This window comes from Astyanax mexicanus, chromosome 19, assembly GCF_023375975.1.
Source record: "Astyanax mexicanus isolate ESR-SI-001 chromosome 19, AstMex3_surface, whole genome shotgun sequence".
NCBI classification, from domain to species: Eukaryota; Metazoa; Chordata; class Actinopteri; order Characiformes; family Acestrorhamphidae; genus Astyanax; species Astyanax mexicanus.
The window spans coordinates 2,482,843-2,499,227 of record NC_064426.1 but is presented as its reverse complement, the minus strand read 5'-3'; the positions used below and the strand labels follow the sequence as shown (position 1 = coordinate 2,499,227).

The window sequence follows — 16,385 nt, the reverse complement described above, 5'->3', positions numbered from 1 at the left end:
GTGGTGCATTCTGGTATATGTTGTAGTAAGGAGGCTGGAGATAGCAGGCAGAGTGCCTGTATCCTTTTGATGAGAAAAATTACTGAACATCTTGATTGTAAATGTAATAGAAAATAATTGTCTGCAGTATTAGTATAAGTATTTTAGCATTTTAATATGGTCAATACTGAATTAAAGCATTAAAATAAATTAAAATAAATGTAAGAAACTAGACAAACTCTAGTTTAACAAAGTCACACTGTTGTTTGTGAATTAAAACTAATATAATAAAAGTCCCAGGCCTCTGTAAGTGTGAGGATAAAGGCAGTATTATATATAGTATAGTTAGTATAGTGAGTTGTGTAAAGCAGGTCTCTGTCTGTTGCCTGGAAACTAAACTGAATCGAGCCAAAGTAATGCTTTTTACTGTTTAATTAGAGAATTTTATCATTTATTTTCTACTTAAACTTGTGACACTGCAGTGAAATGTGGTGTTTAGAGTTTAATTGTACTTCACACCATCGTGCAGCACAACATTATTAATTAATAAGATACTTTACTGCATCCTTCAGCTTTATATAGTTAGAACATGTTGGATATTTCACAGTGTCGTTGAGTTGAATTGGCCTGAAGCTTGTAGCTCACGCTTAAACTGCAAACCCACAATTAGTTAAAACCTCTGGAATATAATCAAGAGGAAGATGGATGATCACAAACCATCAAACCACCAAACTGAACTGCTTGAATTTTTACACCAGGAGTAAATCAGCATAAAGTTATCCAAAAGCAGTGTGTAAGACTGGTGGAGGAGGAGAACATGATGCCAAGATGCATGAAAAAAAAACTGTGATTAAAAAACAACCAGGGTTATTCCACCAAATATTGATTATTTCTGAACTCTTAAAACGTTATGAATATGAACTTTTTGTTTTGCATTATTATTTGACGTGTGAAAGCTCTGTTCAATTTAGTGAATTTTACTCAAATATAAACCTATAAAAAGGAAAATCAGAGAAACTGATTCAAAAAAGGAAATACATGATGTCTATAGTAATGAATGCAGGGTTTGAAAGGGTTAAGCAGGTGGTGATAATGTTTTGGTTGATATGTGTACAAACTCTTCAAGGGCAGAGTACCTAGAAAAGATAATGCTGTGGATATACTGTGTTGTGAGCATTTCTGCATTACTACGGTATTGTATTGTATCGTATTGTTATGTGTGTGTGTGTGTGTGTGTGTGTGTGTGTGTGTGTGTGTGTGTATGTGTGTGCAATAGAATAGGATGGTGAGGAACAGTACAGATGTGTAGGAGAAGCTGTGTCTCACTGTAGACACGTCCCTCAGTCTGATCTCAGTAAAGCTCAGCTTAGCATCAGCTCAGATCATCACGCTCTGTACAACAGCTCCCCCTACAGGACACTACAGGACACTGCAGGACACTGCAGGACACTACAGGACAGAGCGAGACACTAAAGAACATGCTTGCCCTGCTTACTCTGATGGTTGATTCAGGTCAGGGTAAAATACTGATGCACTGATGCACAGAAACCATCATTAAAACTACAGCTTAATAATTATATCATATTAATAAAGCTGGGGTTTATAATGTGTGCTGAATTAATAACCATGGGGTTTGTGTTGTTTTCTGTTCTGTTGTTTAAATGAAAGTTAAGTAAAACAAACAGTTCAAGGAAAGTTTAACATCAAAAAGATTTTAATAGTTAATTAAAGTGAATTTAAGCGAATGAAGTGAATATGCACTAATTAGCATCATGCATTAAGCATTTGTTGCAGGTTTTACTTTTTTTCACACAGTTTACAGAACCTACAGTACCGTCAAAACTTTTAGTTTTTAACACAACATTTTTTCCCCATATTTTTGGCATCTGAGCTCTTCAGTTTCACTCAGTAACCAATAGTCAGTAGTAAAAAGTCCAGTGTATAAAATTGTGCAGTAATATGCCAGAGACTAAAAACGAAAAAAAAAAAGAAAGAAAAATCTTTAAAAAAAAAGATTGGGAGATTTTTAGAAAACAATTAATTGGTCAACAACTTACAGCTGATGAGTATTTCTGTTTGCTGTGTTCGTTTAGTTTGCCTGTGTTTGTTTTGTTTGCTGTGTTCATTTAGTTTGTTTTGTTTGGTGTGTTTATTTCATTTATTTTGTTTGCTGTATTTGTTTAGTTTGCTGTGTGTTTTTGTTTTATGTTTGTTTTTGCTGTTTGTTTTGTTTCCCGTGTTTGGTTTGTTAGTTTTGTTTTCTGTATTTGTTTTGTTTGTTTTGTCCCCTGCATTTGCCTGTTTGTTTTGTTTGCCTGTGTTTGTTTTGTTTGCTGTGTTTGCCTATGGTTGTTTTGTTTGCTGTGATTGCCTGTGTTTGCTTTGTTTGCCTGTGTTTGACTATGGTTGTTTTGTTTGCTGTGCTTGCCTGTGTTTGTTTGTTTGCTGTGTTTTCCTGTGTTTGTTTTGTTTGTTGTGTTTGTTTTGTTTGCTGTGTTTGCCTGTGTTTGCTGTGTTTGCCTGTGTGTCCCTGTGTTTGTTTTGTTTGCCTGTGTTTGTTTTGTTTGCCTGTGTTTGTTTTGTTTGCTGTGTTTGCTTGTGTTTGTTTTGTTTGCTGTGTTTGATTTGTTTGCTGTGTTTTCCTGTGTTTGCTTGTGTTTGTTTTGTTTGCCTGTGTTTGTTTTGTTTGCTGTGTTTGCCTGTGTTTGATTTGTTTGCTGTGTTTGCCTGTGTTTGATTTGTTTGCTGTGTTTGCCTGTGTTTGTTTTGTTTGCTGTGTTTGCCTATGGTTGTTTTGTTTGCTGTGTTTGTCTGTGTTTGTTTTGTTTGCTGTGTTTGCCTATGGTTGTTTTGTTTGCTGTGTTTGTCTGTGTTTGTTTTGTTTGCTGTGTTTGCCTGTGTTTGTTTTGTTGGCTGTGTTTGCCTGTGTTTGTTTTGTTTGTTTTGTTTGCTGTGTTTGGAAAGGAATAAAAGACCAGACGCTCAGATGTTCTGATTATTTGGTTTATCTGATGTCTGATAACTGGATCTACAGCTCTAAGCTTTACTGGGTTCTGGCGGTACACTGGGAGTCTGGGCTGTTAAGTCTCTACTGGAGTCCAGAGAGCTGTTCTGTGGGTCACAGGACCCGGGAGGCAGATCTGCTGCTGGAGCTGTAGAGCTTTAGAGCTCCAGCCTCCGTTTATAACACTTATACGGGTTTAATGCAGCCCTTGATTTCCCCTTGCTGAGTTTACTCCACCCAAACTCACTTAAACAGACTTTTAGATCCAGTTCCATTCCTCATCTGTACCCCTACACCCTACCCCCTAGCCCCCTGTATTTGAGAGGAATGTAGACAGATGCCGCTGGTCACAATCATTACCACCCTGTGTTTGTTTTGTTTGCCTGTTTGTTTTGTTTGATGTGTTTGTTTTGTTTGATGTGTTTGTTTTGTTTGATGTGTTTGTTTTGTTTGATGTGTTTGCCTGTTTCTTTTTTGCCTGTGTATGTTTGGTTTGCTGTGTTTGTTTGGTTTGATGTGTATGTTTGGTTTGCTGTGTTTGTTTGATTTGCTGTGTTTGTTTTGTTTGCCTGTTTGTTTTATTTGATTTGTATGTTTGGTTTGCTGTGTTTGTTTTGTTTTTTTGTGTATGTTTGGTTTGCTGTGTTTGTTTTGTTTGCTGTGTTTGTTTGGTTTGATGTGTATGTTTGGTTTGCTGTGTTTGTTTGGTTTGCTGTGTTTGTTTTGTTTGCCTGTGTTTTGTTTGTTTTGTTTGCCTGTGTTTTGTTTGTTTTGTTTGCTGTTTTTGTATCATTCCCACCCCACTGCTCTGTCCACTGTGGGTGGTAATGCCTTCTATGGCATATTACTGGTACACACATGATACTATGAATTCATCAACAGTCTCTGATACTATTCTCTCTCTCTCTCTTTCTCTCTCTGTCTCTGTCTCTCTCTCTCTCTCTCTCTCTCTCTCTCTCTCTGTCTGTGTGCAGGAGATCCCGTTCTATCATATCTGGAGTGGTTCTCAGCGGTATCTTCACTGCACGTTCACGCTGGAGCGGCTGAGTGTGAGCACGTGCGAGCTGTCCTGCACGCTGTGTGTTTGGCAGGTGGAGGGAGAAGGCCAGAGCTTCAGCCTTGACTTCAATATCTCCAAGGTAAGCGTACCGCCGCCGTCGCTCTCGACCAATCACAGTCGAGCCGGGGCCGGAGCCTCATGCTGCTGATTTAATGCACCTGATGAATAATGCATCAATGGCCTTTACCGGCAAATCAAAGGATGCGTTCTGCCTCACTGAGACACCTGATGCACTACAGCACACTAAACCACCACCACTACTACTACTACTACACCCCCCAGACACCAGGACCAATTACTGCATTCACCAGGATATACTGCTCAAATATAATCACAATATCTACAGCTCTGAAAAAAAATAAGAGAGCACTTAAAAATGATGAGTTTCTTTGATTTTATCAAATTGAAAACCTCTGGAATATAATCAAGAGGAAGATGGATGATCACAAACCATCAAACCACCAAACTGAACTGCTTGAATGAATTTTTGCACCAGGAGTAAAGCAGCATAAAGTTATCCAAAAGCAGTGTGTAAGACTGGTGGAGGAGAACAAAACTGTGATCAAAAACCAGGGTTATTCTACCTAATATTGTTATCTCTGCATCTTTTTTTGTTATTTCTGCAAATAAATGCAGATCAGTACTACCAAACAAAAAAAAACTGTCCATGAGTTTTAAAACATTTTAAAGTCTGAAGTGCTGCCACTATGATAGGTAGGATCGCTGGATCGAATCCTTGTCATGCACCTTGCCAAGAGCATGCTGATCAATGTTCCTTCAACCTCACTCACAAGAAAATACCATACAACGTATATGGATAAATACCATTTTGGCATGTCAGGTTAAAATAAATCATCAATAATATCATTATCGCAAAAATACCCACCCCTACTTCTCACGCTGTTTTTAAACTGCAAAAGGGCCTGAAAATGATCTGCTCTAATAGTTAAATTATATAGCACAATTAATATGTACTAATAATAAGTGATAATATAAATAAGTATAATTTATCAGGACTAAATGTGATGTTTTGTTTTCTGGTGTCTCTGCAGGACAACAGGCCGCTGGACAGTGATTTCCTGCTGGTGGATAACAGCACCCCGGCCTTGGCGGGTCCCAGCGCCTTTCAGATCCCGTACCTCATCCGGCAGAAAATCTGCAGCAGTCTGGACGCGCCCTGTCCCAACGGCTCCGACTGGAGGCTGCTGGCCCAGAGACTCAAGCTGGAGAGGTACCAGTAACTCAGGATTACTGACCGCATATCACACACTATACTGTTTGAATGTTTAATGAATTAGATGCCATTTCCTGCACCTAATTTTACCTGAAAAAAGTGACTTAATTCATTGACTTTTAGAGTCAGACGCGGCTCCCTTGTCAGCAGCTCTAACTCTACTAGGTTACCTAGCAACCAAGTACAAGCCATTTTCAAATTTTGCAAAATCTTCCTAAAACCTAAAGAGAGCCTAAAGTTTTATTAAGTTTTATTCTCTCTGTCTATCTATTTAATTTTTTCTCATTTCTCATTTTTTCTACCGCTCTCTCGTTCTTTTTCTCATTCTTTCTTTTTTATCTCCCTTTCATTTTTGTCTCTCTCTCTCACTCATTCTCTCTGTCTCATTTTTTCGCTCTCGTTCTGTCGCTCTTTCTCTTGTTCTTTATTTTTTTCTCTCACTCATTTTTTAGCTCTTGCTCTCTCTCATTCCCTCTCTTAGTCTCTCTCTTGTTCTTTCTTTCTCTCTCTCATTTTTCTAATCTCTCTCTCACTCTTTCGTTCTGTCTATCTAATTTTTTCGCTCTTGCTGTTTCTCTCTCTTTCTATCTCTTATTCTCTCTCTTGTTCTCTCACTCAGTCTCTCTCATTTTCTCTCTCTCTTTCTTTCTTCGTCTCTCTCTCTCGCTCTCGTTCTCTCTATCTCATAATTTTACTTTTGCTGTCTATCATTTTCTCTCATTCTTTCTCCTTCTCGCTCTTTTAGAAATTCCTTTAAAACTGTATTTAAGTTACAGGGAAATCCAACAGGGCTACATCATAATATTTTATATTAAAAGTGTATGTATTATGTATGTATTATGTATGTATTATGTATGTATTATGTATGTTAGTTCAGTAGTGCAGCAGTACAGTGCAGTAGTGAACACCCCAAAACTTCATTCATCTCATTCTATCTCAACTTTGTGAAAACTGTTCTTGTAAAAGTTCTTTAAACAGTTTAAACAGAGTTTAAGAACAGTGAGTTGAGTGGGCGGAGCTATCTAAAGTTTTGGTTCTCTGGCTGTGAGTTAGTTCAGACACTTATTTGAGACGGGGGCCGATGGCGGCGGATCGGCGGCGTGTTATCGGCTCTTCCACCTGGGCGGATTCCCCCCCGCACCGCCCCAGAGCTGCTTATCGAACGCAGTCTGAGTCTACAGGAAATTACAGGCCTGTGATTTAATTACGCTCCTATTTAACTTCCTCTAGGTAATGAAACATAATAGGTAGACTTCATTTGTCCAATAAGCTTTACTTGGGCCAATTAATTACAATTTGAAGTGGTGAAGCTCGGGTTCAATTAGCACACGGGCCCAAAACAATCCATTTTCATTTAGTGCATGGAGAGAGGACTGCGGGGAATGCGGACGCATTTGGAAATCACTGTTTTTACCCCCTATATAAAAAAAGCTTTTCACACAGAGAGAGAGAGAGAGAGAGAGAGAGAGAGAGAGAGAGAGAGAGAGAAAGACCTGCAGAGCCATCGAAACCCGCAGTCCAGTACCAGCTGAAGATCAGCCGCTGTGAAAATAATAACTCCAGCTGAGACAAAATAAGCTCTGAGGAAAAATATCACATCTAAAACTTATGAAACTGAGGTGGAGCTGTGTAGAACATCAGTGTGCTAGACTCTGTTATTCTTGTCCTGGATATTTTTCACTCTGGAAGTAAGTAAGTGAGTAAGAGGTGCGCACCATATTATATTAAAACAGTCTAGCAGACTGAAATGAACCCAGAAACACTGTAGAAATCAAATTATCTTACAGTGATATATATCATCACACAGAACACATACATATATATACATAGATATATATATATACAGCTCTGAAGAAAATAAGAGATCACTTAGAAATTATGAGTTTCTTTATTTTAACCAAATTGAAAACCTCTGGAATATACAGTAACCAAGAGCTAAACTACTTCGTAACTTTGCAGCAGGAGTAAAGCAGCATAAAGTTATCCAAAAGCAGTGTGTAAGACTGGTGGAGGAGAACATGATGCCAAAATTTCCAAAAAACATGAGTGTGAATATGAACTTTTGGGTTTTCTTTGCATTATTTGAGGTCTGAAAGCTCTGCATCTTTTTCTTTGTTATTTCAGCCATTTCTCATTTTCTGTAAATAAATGCTCTAAATGACTTTTTTTGGGAATTTGGGAGAAATGTTGTCTGTAGTTTATAGAATAAAAGAACAATGTTCATTTTACTCAAACATAAACCTATAAATAGCAAAATCAGAGAAACTGATTCAGAAACTGAAGTGGTCTCTTTGTTTTTTTCAAAGCTATATATATATATATATATATATATATATATATATATATATATATATATATATATATATATATAAACTAGGAAAACTTTAGGAAAAGGTCAGTCAATTAGAAAAGAAGAAATTTTTAAGAACTTTGAAAGTATGTTTAAGTGCAGTCACTGCAAAGACCATCAAAAACATGATATTGATGAAACTGGCACTCATCAGGACTGCTCTAGGAAAGGATGGAAAAGTGAGAGTTTCCTTCTCAGAGTTACCAGCCTCAGAAACAGCAAGTTAACAAACAGCTTCCCAGATTTTAAGATATACAAGTATTTTTTGGTTTGTTCAACACTGTTTTTAAGTTGCTACAAGATTCCTTATGTGTTTCTTCATAGTCTGGTTCACGTTTTATTCACTATTCATTTACTATGTTGGAAAAGGGAGTTTTTATGATTTAAACCCTTTAAAAACGTGTAACTGAGTGAACAGAAGCCGTTATTACCAACTACTGACCTTCTAAAGCCTGTAGAATCTGGACAATCCAGCACTTGCCCTCCTCGAACCCCTTTTACCTTAAAGCTCCGTGCCATTTTACGCTGGAGATAAAGTGCATGTAGAGAGCGATGTTCGGAGCCTCTGGGTATTTGAAGAACAGAAAAAGGCCGTTAGATCGAAGCCGCCACTCCAGCTCCACGCTTTTGGAGATGCCATCCTCCGGCGGCGGCGGCGGCGCTGCCAACAAGAGCCGGCGCTTTGTTGTTATCGATCAGCTTTGATCCGAAAGGTTCTGGCTGGTCAATGGGAAAAGGTCACAGGCTACCTGAATATCAGCGCCGCCGTGAACCCGCAGCCCTCGCCGTAAACTATTCATCAAATAAAAAAGCCTGCAGAGCTGCAGCTGCGCTACTGTACTTACTTTAGAGCCGCGCTGCAATACTGCGTGTAAAAATGATGAAATGATGTACAGCAATGTGCTAAATCAGTTTCTTTAGTTCAATTCAATTCAAAATGTCAAGAACCGTATTTTACAGACTACATAAGACATATATCATTCCATGTTATGCAGGCGCACTATCAAAGAGCGTGTATTTTCATACATAAAGCGCATTTCAAGTGACAATAGTAAGGAATAACGGTGTCGCCACGTGTCGTTTGTTTTTTATGGTTGATGATTATGAAGCTTACAGCCAATGAAAACCCAAAAAATCAGTGTCTCAGAAAATTTTAATATTATATAAGAACAGTTGGTACTTTTAGCAGTGTGGGCAGTGTGCCAAGTCCTGCTGTAAAATGAAATCCGCATCTCTACAAAAGTTGTCAGTAGCAGAGAGAAGCAAGTTTCCCTCCTAACTAAGCAGGTCTCGTAGGCAGCTGGGGGGTTTGGGGGGCATAAGTGAACAAAACTGTATTTCTTTTTTAAAAAACAAGCGCTGTATATTAATCTACACCGATTTCTCTCCTGAAAACTGTTTATTTTGTTGAGTAAAGCTATTCCATTTGTTTATAGTAGGGTTAGATTTTCAGTGTTTTTCAGCACAGTTAGCAACAGCGCTTAGCGCTATTAAATGCTGCCCGATTGCGCTAAACTGAGGAACCCTGGGCGCTATCAGCTAGCAGTTCATCCTATATAGCTTCTTTAAACACGGTAAACATGCAGACTACAGTGTGATATACTTGAGTCTGAACGATGAAAGAGCTAGCGCTGCAGATAGTGGCTAATGCTAATACTGCTCCAGCCTTAGAGCTGGAGAAACTTCACTAAAACTCCACATATAAAAGCTTAGATAAATACTGTAGAATTAGTGTCAAACATGCTCAGTGATGCTCTAGTAGAGTAGATTACTTGCTAATACCTTTAATTTCAAAATCAGATGCTTTGGTTATTGAATTTTCTAATCAAAAATGTGCAAAATGTCGAGTACCGTATTTTACAGACTTTAAGGTGCACCATATTATGAGGTGCACTATCAAACAGTGTCTATTTTCTGGTCTATATTCATACATAAGGTGCACCAGGATCATAATCATAAGGAGCATTTTATGCGACAATAGTAAGGAATAAAGGTGTCTCCATGTTCATCTTCTAACTCAGCAAGTATCGCCTCTGGGGGGTTTGGGGGGCATAAATGAACAAAACTGTAATTCTTTAAAAAAAACATTTTATTCAAAGTCAAACGAGTGCTGGATGTTAATCTACACAGATTTTTCTCTTAAAAACTGTTTATTTGGGTCAGAAAAGCGCTTCCGTTCGTTTACAGCAAGCTTAGATTTCCATAATTTTTTGCGCAGTTAGCAGTAGCGCTTAGCGCTAGTTAATCCTGCCTGATTTTTTTGAGGCTACACTGTACCTTCCAGACACTGGAGTAAGAGAGGAAGTGTGTATTTTATAGTATTTTACAGAATTTAGCAATATTTTTCAGTATTAAACTGTTTGTTTTTTGTCTTTTCTATGTCTTCTCTGTGTCTTTTAGGCACATGAGCTTCTTCGCATCCAAAGCGAGTCCGACGTCAGTGATCCTGGACCTGTGGGAAGTGCAGCACTTCCACAGCGGAAACCTCAACCAGCTGGCGGCGGTGATGGCCGAGATCGGCAAACAGGAGGCCATGATATTCCTGGTGTCGGATGGGGAGTGCTAACACACACACACACACACATACAGTATAAACACACATACCTATATACATATATACACACAAAGACAGACAGACAGACAGACAGACAGATCCTCTGGGTGGTGGGTGCAGGAGGGATCAGTGATCTCCGATTCCTCCATAGACCAGAGAACCAATCAGAGACGAGACTCATCTCAGAACAGGGTTAACCCACCATGCAACGCCCACACACACACACTCTTACAACACACACACACTTAAACACACACACACACACAGTACATTTTCGTCCGAGCACGATGTATAGAGAACACCCATAACAACGCTGTTGTTCTGGCCCCATCTGTATTCACGTTCGACCAATCAGTACGTCCGTTTTACCCACTGTAGCGTCAGGCACTTTTCTATGCCGTTTGTACTGAAAACTGAAAAAAAGCCAATAGCGGAGAAATGGACGCACTCGCTCAGACATGGCATTTAGCAATATGCAAAGGTTTTCTGTAAATCGATGAGAAAATTTCACGAGGCCACGCATTACCTCACAGAGCGTCCACCGAAAATCTTATCTATTAAACCTACAGTAAGTAAGAGTAACTATTAAAACCTGCATAAAAAAGATAGATACAGATGTATATATATATATATATATATATATATATATATATATATATATATATATATATATATATATATATATATTTGCCAGGGGTGGAAATATATATATATATATATATATATATATATATATATATATATATATATATATATATATATATATATATAAATATACTATTGCATCTCAAAAAATTAGAATATCATCGAAAAGTTATTTTATTTCGGCAATTTAATCTAAAACGCAAAAATGCAACACTAGTAAGGAATAGGGGTGTCGCAATGTTTTCCTTTTAATTCAGCAGGTCTTAAGTAAATAAAACTGTGAAGTCAAACTAGTGCTGGATGTTAATCTACACAGATTTCTCTCCTGAAACTAAAGCTAGAGCATTGGCACTAGCGGCTAACGGCTAACGGTAATGCTAATGCTGCTCCAGCAGTGTTAGCTTGGGTTAGCAGCAGGTTACAAGCAGATAATACTCAACCCCTGGACAGCCAAAGAGCTAGCACATAGCACGGTTAGCGGCTAATGCTAATGCTGCTGCAGAACTAAACTGAAACTTCTGTATAATTTGTAAAAAAAAACAAAAAAAATACAATAATACACAATGTGTCAATCATTAAAGATTAATCATCATTACATACAAAAGATTAATTAAAACACAAAACAAACTGATTGCATTATATTTTATAGACAACAGAACTGCACTATAATAAAATAATAAAGGTTAGTTTTTCTGTGCATAAAAAATAGTGTTTTTAAATAGTTAAAAACATACTAAAATAAAATAACAATTAAACTGTTAAACAATGAAACAATTAAACAGTAGAAGGTTATCTATAGAGTAACTTCTATTACTAGTCTTATTACTAAAGTATTTTCCACCCCTGTTCATGCAAAACTATATATTTTTTTATCAGTAATTAATTAGTAAAACATTACTTACTGTACGTTTAATACAAAAAAAAAAATGAAATCAATCAGATGTAGAGTAGTGCGTGTTCACTGAGAGCCATCAGCTTTTTTTCTGACCCGGTTCGGGAGCCCAGAACGTGGATGTAACGCTGTTCAAAGCCATAATCAGAACCTCCTGAATGCTAAATGCTACCGATGCTAAACGCTAATGTCCTCATGCACACGGCGGAGGCACGCGGGATCTGTAGAGGCGTAGCGGACGGAGAGTAGACCCAGTTTTAATAGAAATGCGTTCAGGGACTTTTATTTTATCCAGCGGCCGACGCTGCTGTACTCTCTGAGTGACTTTTATTCTGCTTTTTTTTAATTATGAGTTTTTTTCTTGTTTATTGGTTAAAGAAGAGGGTCGGAGGCTCAGTTCAGCTCGTGTTGGGACTGTGGAAACTCTTAAACTCCCAAAGTTTGCCTTTTAAACGATGTCGCCCGCAGTAGTGCCGCTTTAACCAAGGCCTTTTTACGTTTTAAAGAAGCTCCTGGATTAAAGATGACGAGATGTTTTCAGTATGTAAATGCAATACTACCAAATGATTCACAGCCATTCTCTTCTACTATTTTCCAGAAATATCTGCATTTGTTTGTGAGCACACACACATCAACAAGAGTCCATCTGAAGAGCTGCTGTGACTTCATGACATTCTGCTGTTGCAAAAACCTGTTAATGACTATTTAGTCGACTACAGTCTAAAACATAAAGGAGCTTCAGATGGTTCCTTGAGGGATACCATAGGAGAACCACTTTAGCTTTTAATCGCAGTGATGATAAGCGTTCAGAGTGAGTAGTATAATATACTCAGTTAGTTAGAGTGAATCACGGTTATTAGAAGAAGAGGAGAAGTTTGATGCTTGAACACCATATATACTGTATTTTTCGCTTTATAAGGCGCACTATTAATAAACATCTATTTTCTGGTCTATTTTAATACATGAGGCATCTCAGATTAAAAGGCGCATAATGAGACACTAGTAAGGATACATCGAAGCTACATCGAAGTGAACAAGGGTGTCGTCATGTTTCCCTTCTAATAGAGAAGCTGGAGAAGCACCTTAGTAAAGAAAACTGTAATTCTTAAAAAAAAGTTTTCAAACTCTTTCAAAGTTCTTTCAAAACGAGTGCTGGATGTTAATCTACACAGATTTCTCTCCTGAAAACTGTTTATTTGGGTGAGTAAAGCGCTTCCGTTTATTTACAGTAAGCTTAGATTTCCAGTACTTTGTCTAAGGGTAGCATTAGCATTAGCGGCTAACCGCAGAGCTAGCGGTTAGTGCGTAAATGCTGACAGGTAGCGCTAGACTGAGGAACCCTGAGTGGTCCAGTAAACCAGGGTGCTATCAGGTGCTGAAGTTAGCGGCTAATGTTATTGCTAATATTGCTCCAGCCTTAGTGCTGGAGAAACTTCACTGAAAACCCACCCATATAAGGCTGTACTTCAGCGGAGTGGCTTTACTGCTCCCTAATACCTGACTGCACTGATGATTTTTGGGAAATTAAAGGATTTTAAGTGCGCCTAATAGTCCAAAAAATACGGTAGCCATTTGCAGCCATATCAACCCACAACATTAGGACCGGGAAGCCAAAACGAGTCGTCCGATTGGGTCTGTTTGAGTAAGTTCTCTGGGTCAGTTCCTCCAGGGTGATGGACCTGACCGTGCGAATGTGTGCAGCAGGACAGTTCATATGATTGTTAGTTATTGTGAATGTGAAAGATTTCATTTTCTGTTCCGTCCCACTTGAAAACACGGCCTCGTCTTAACCTGCTCTCCGCTGACGACCGCGTCTGGAACGCTCCGAGCAGAGTGATTCAGTGTGTTATCCACTACACCACCAACCACCTACATGTATGTATAATATAGGGTTTCAAGCTTTTAGTGGAATTGGAGCCTTACGCTTTTTTTAAGAACGGTTCCTGAGTTCCTGATTACGTTTAAAAACCATGTACTTTACAACCTACCTTTCTCTCTTTTTTACTTTCGTCTGTAAAAAAAAAAAAAGTTAAAATAAATTCACGCTGTAAATAAAACCTTTTTCTATTCCAGTTTTGACGCTGGCGCTACATGTACATGGAACATCTCTGGAAGTCGGTAACCAAAGTTTATGAGCCATTCGAGATGAATTTCTTTGGCATCGTTTAACATTTGTCTTACTGAGTCATTTTCAGTAATTTAAGCATTATTTGTGTCCTAAAAGTTCACCACGTTCTCCTGAAGACCCTCACATAACAGTTCGGTCCAGTTTCAAACACTGAAAGCCCATTTAAGAAAATGGGTTTCATATCAACAATGTAAAATTTAAAATTGTGCAGCATTTTAATATCGAACATTTCACTGGTAACGCAGTTTAAATATTTATTATAGCACTTTGTAAGTAAATGTAAATGATATTTTAATATTGAGCTGAAAAAAAGAAGAAAAAAAGGAAAAAAATAAAAAATAAAAACGAGTCAGGCGTTACATTTGTCGAAGTATATCCTGTGAAGTGTTGGCTTATCGTTCATTGATTACAGAGTTAAATACGGATTTCTGCACTGCATCGTTGTTGCCGGGTGAGGCCAAAACGCTTCTACACCTGTTTGTTCGTTCGTTTGTTTGTTTGTTAGTTTTGCCGTTTGTGAGCTGGATGCGGTTTATTTCAGGTAAACCCAAGAGGCTGTTTACACCATGTTTCAGCATTCAGTTTGACGCCAAACATTCAGGTGTGAACACAACCAGCTCACATTGCAAATGAATCAGATTCAGGTCACTGAAACTAGTTTTAACTAAGTACTTTTATTTCGTACAGAGGAGGAAAATGACAGCTTTCTATGAAGCCCAAGTCATTGATAATTATGATTTATTATCTTATAATAATAACTTAATATCTTATAGCTATGACTTACTATCTCATAATTAATATCTTAATTATTACTTAATACCTCATAATTAAGACTTACTATCTCATAATAATGATCTAATATGTCATAATTATGACATAGTACCTTATAATTATGACTTACTATCTCATAATGCTTAATTAGTATCTAAATCATGACTTAATACCTCATAGGTAAGACTTACTATATCCTGATAATAATGACCTAATCTCATAATTATGACTTAGTATCTCATAATAATGACTTAGTATCTCTTAATTTTGAGTTACTCAAAATTCTCATTCTCACTGGAAGTAAAACTACATTTTCGACAAAAAAAAACCCAGTTTCCTCTGTTCACACTGGATACATACTTAATACATATATAAAGTGAATCTAAATCTGATTCAGATATAATGTGAATGCTGAATAAAGGTGTAAACAGCCTCTACGACCTTTAAACTAAAAAAAACATCAAGTTTCCTAAACCAGATCATTCACCTGATTCCCCACCTGACCCCCAGAGTTTAATCCGTCAGCCCCTCGCTTTACCATGTCTCCTCTCTCCGTACAAAACATTTCACCTGCATAAACACACACACACACAAAAATCATACAACACACACACACACACACAATCATACTACACACACAGACACACACACACAAAAATCATACAACACACACACACACACACACACACACACACAAATATTTTAACTAAGCCAACTGTGGACGCCCTGCTGATTCAGTAAACTCAGCACAGAGGCGTCCACGAGAAGAAAAGCCAATACCCCCCCCATTACTGTACATTCAGCCCACCCCATCCATAGCTGTTGTGTATAAACGAGTGTGTGTGTGTGTGTGTGTGTGTGTGTGTGTGTGTATTATTACTTTTACTGATCAACTTTATTATTTTCAAACTGAGAAAAAAAAAAATCCAACAGTAGAATTGTGTACCTGTGAATGTTCTTCGATTTGTTAATTCAATGTTCCTTGCCTTTCTGCAAGTCAAAATGCTGTATTTAAACATGCCACAGCGCTTATGCAATTGTACAATTCTTTTTTTAACCATATTTTGAAAGGTTTCTTCTTTATTATTATTATTATAATTATTATAATTTTTCTTTTTGTACTTCTGTTTTCTTCGTCAATGTAAGAATTGTCGTTGATGACTTCGTGCTAAAGGGAAGCCCCGCGAGACGGGAGGGCTTTCTGTACTTTTGGACAATGATATGGATTTGTGGGTAGAATTTTGGAAATTCGTTTCTAAGTGCTTTCAAGTATTTACTTGGCCTTATGTATATATATCTATGAAATTTCAGAAAGGTATGTATAGTAATTCAACCTGAAATGGATGTAAATAAATTATATATTGTTAAAATACGTGTCAAGTCTTTATTTTATAATCATTTCAGAATTTAGGACCACATATAAAAGTGGAAAAAAATGGATTTGGCACATTCACACAGCCATGAAAAAAAGATCAGATCTGAGCCACATTGAGCAAAAAAATAAATAAATCGGATTTGAGTCACTTCAGCCTGGTAATGTGAACGCAGTAGCCTTAGGTGATCTTATCTGGGGAGCTTTAGCGTTTGTGAAGCTGGTAACTCTGATGAACTTTTGATGAACTCCTCCTAAACTGGGACGGTCCTGATAAGTGCCAGTTCCATCAATATAAAAGTTTTGATGGTCTTTTTGTCTTATTTCTTGTCATAATCTAATTTAGAACATTACTCAAATATTCACTATTCACTGTATACCTGTAACTCTACCTCT

The 16,385-nt window shown here is 37.6% G+C and overlaps 2 protein-coding genes across 9 annotated transcripts in view; one reads left to right on the top strand and one right to left on the bottom strand.

Moving 5' to 3' along the window:
- Nucleotides 1–10,896, top strand: part of unc5a (unc-5 netrin receptor A) — a 314,174-nt gene extending 303,278 nt beyond the window's left edge. For 4 of the 7 annotated variants that reach the window (XM_022676271.2, XM_049467743.1, XM_049467742.1 and 1 more), the window contains 3 exons: nucleotides 3,958–4,122; nucleotides 5,096–5,274; nucleotides 10,028–10,895. In XM_022676271.2, coding sequence (XP_022531992.2) covers nucleotides 3,958–4,122; nucleotides 5,096–5,274; nucleotides 10,028–10,193 — 510 coding nt within the window. In that variant the 3' untranslated portion in view covers nucleotides 10,194–10,895. Of the gene's footprint in view, nucleotides 1–3,957; nucleotides 4,123–5,095; nucleotides 5,275–10,027 lie in introns of all 7 variants that reach the window. The other 3 variants (XM_049467740.1, XM_049467739.1, XM_049467744.1) reach the window with 2 other exon arrangements.
- Nucleotides 1–16,385, bottom strand: part of pdlim7 (PDZ and LIM domain 7) — a 392,569-nt gene that overhangs the window by 312,847 nt on the left and 63,337 nt on the right. The gene's annotated exons all lie outside the window — the stretch shown is intronic.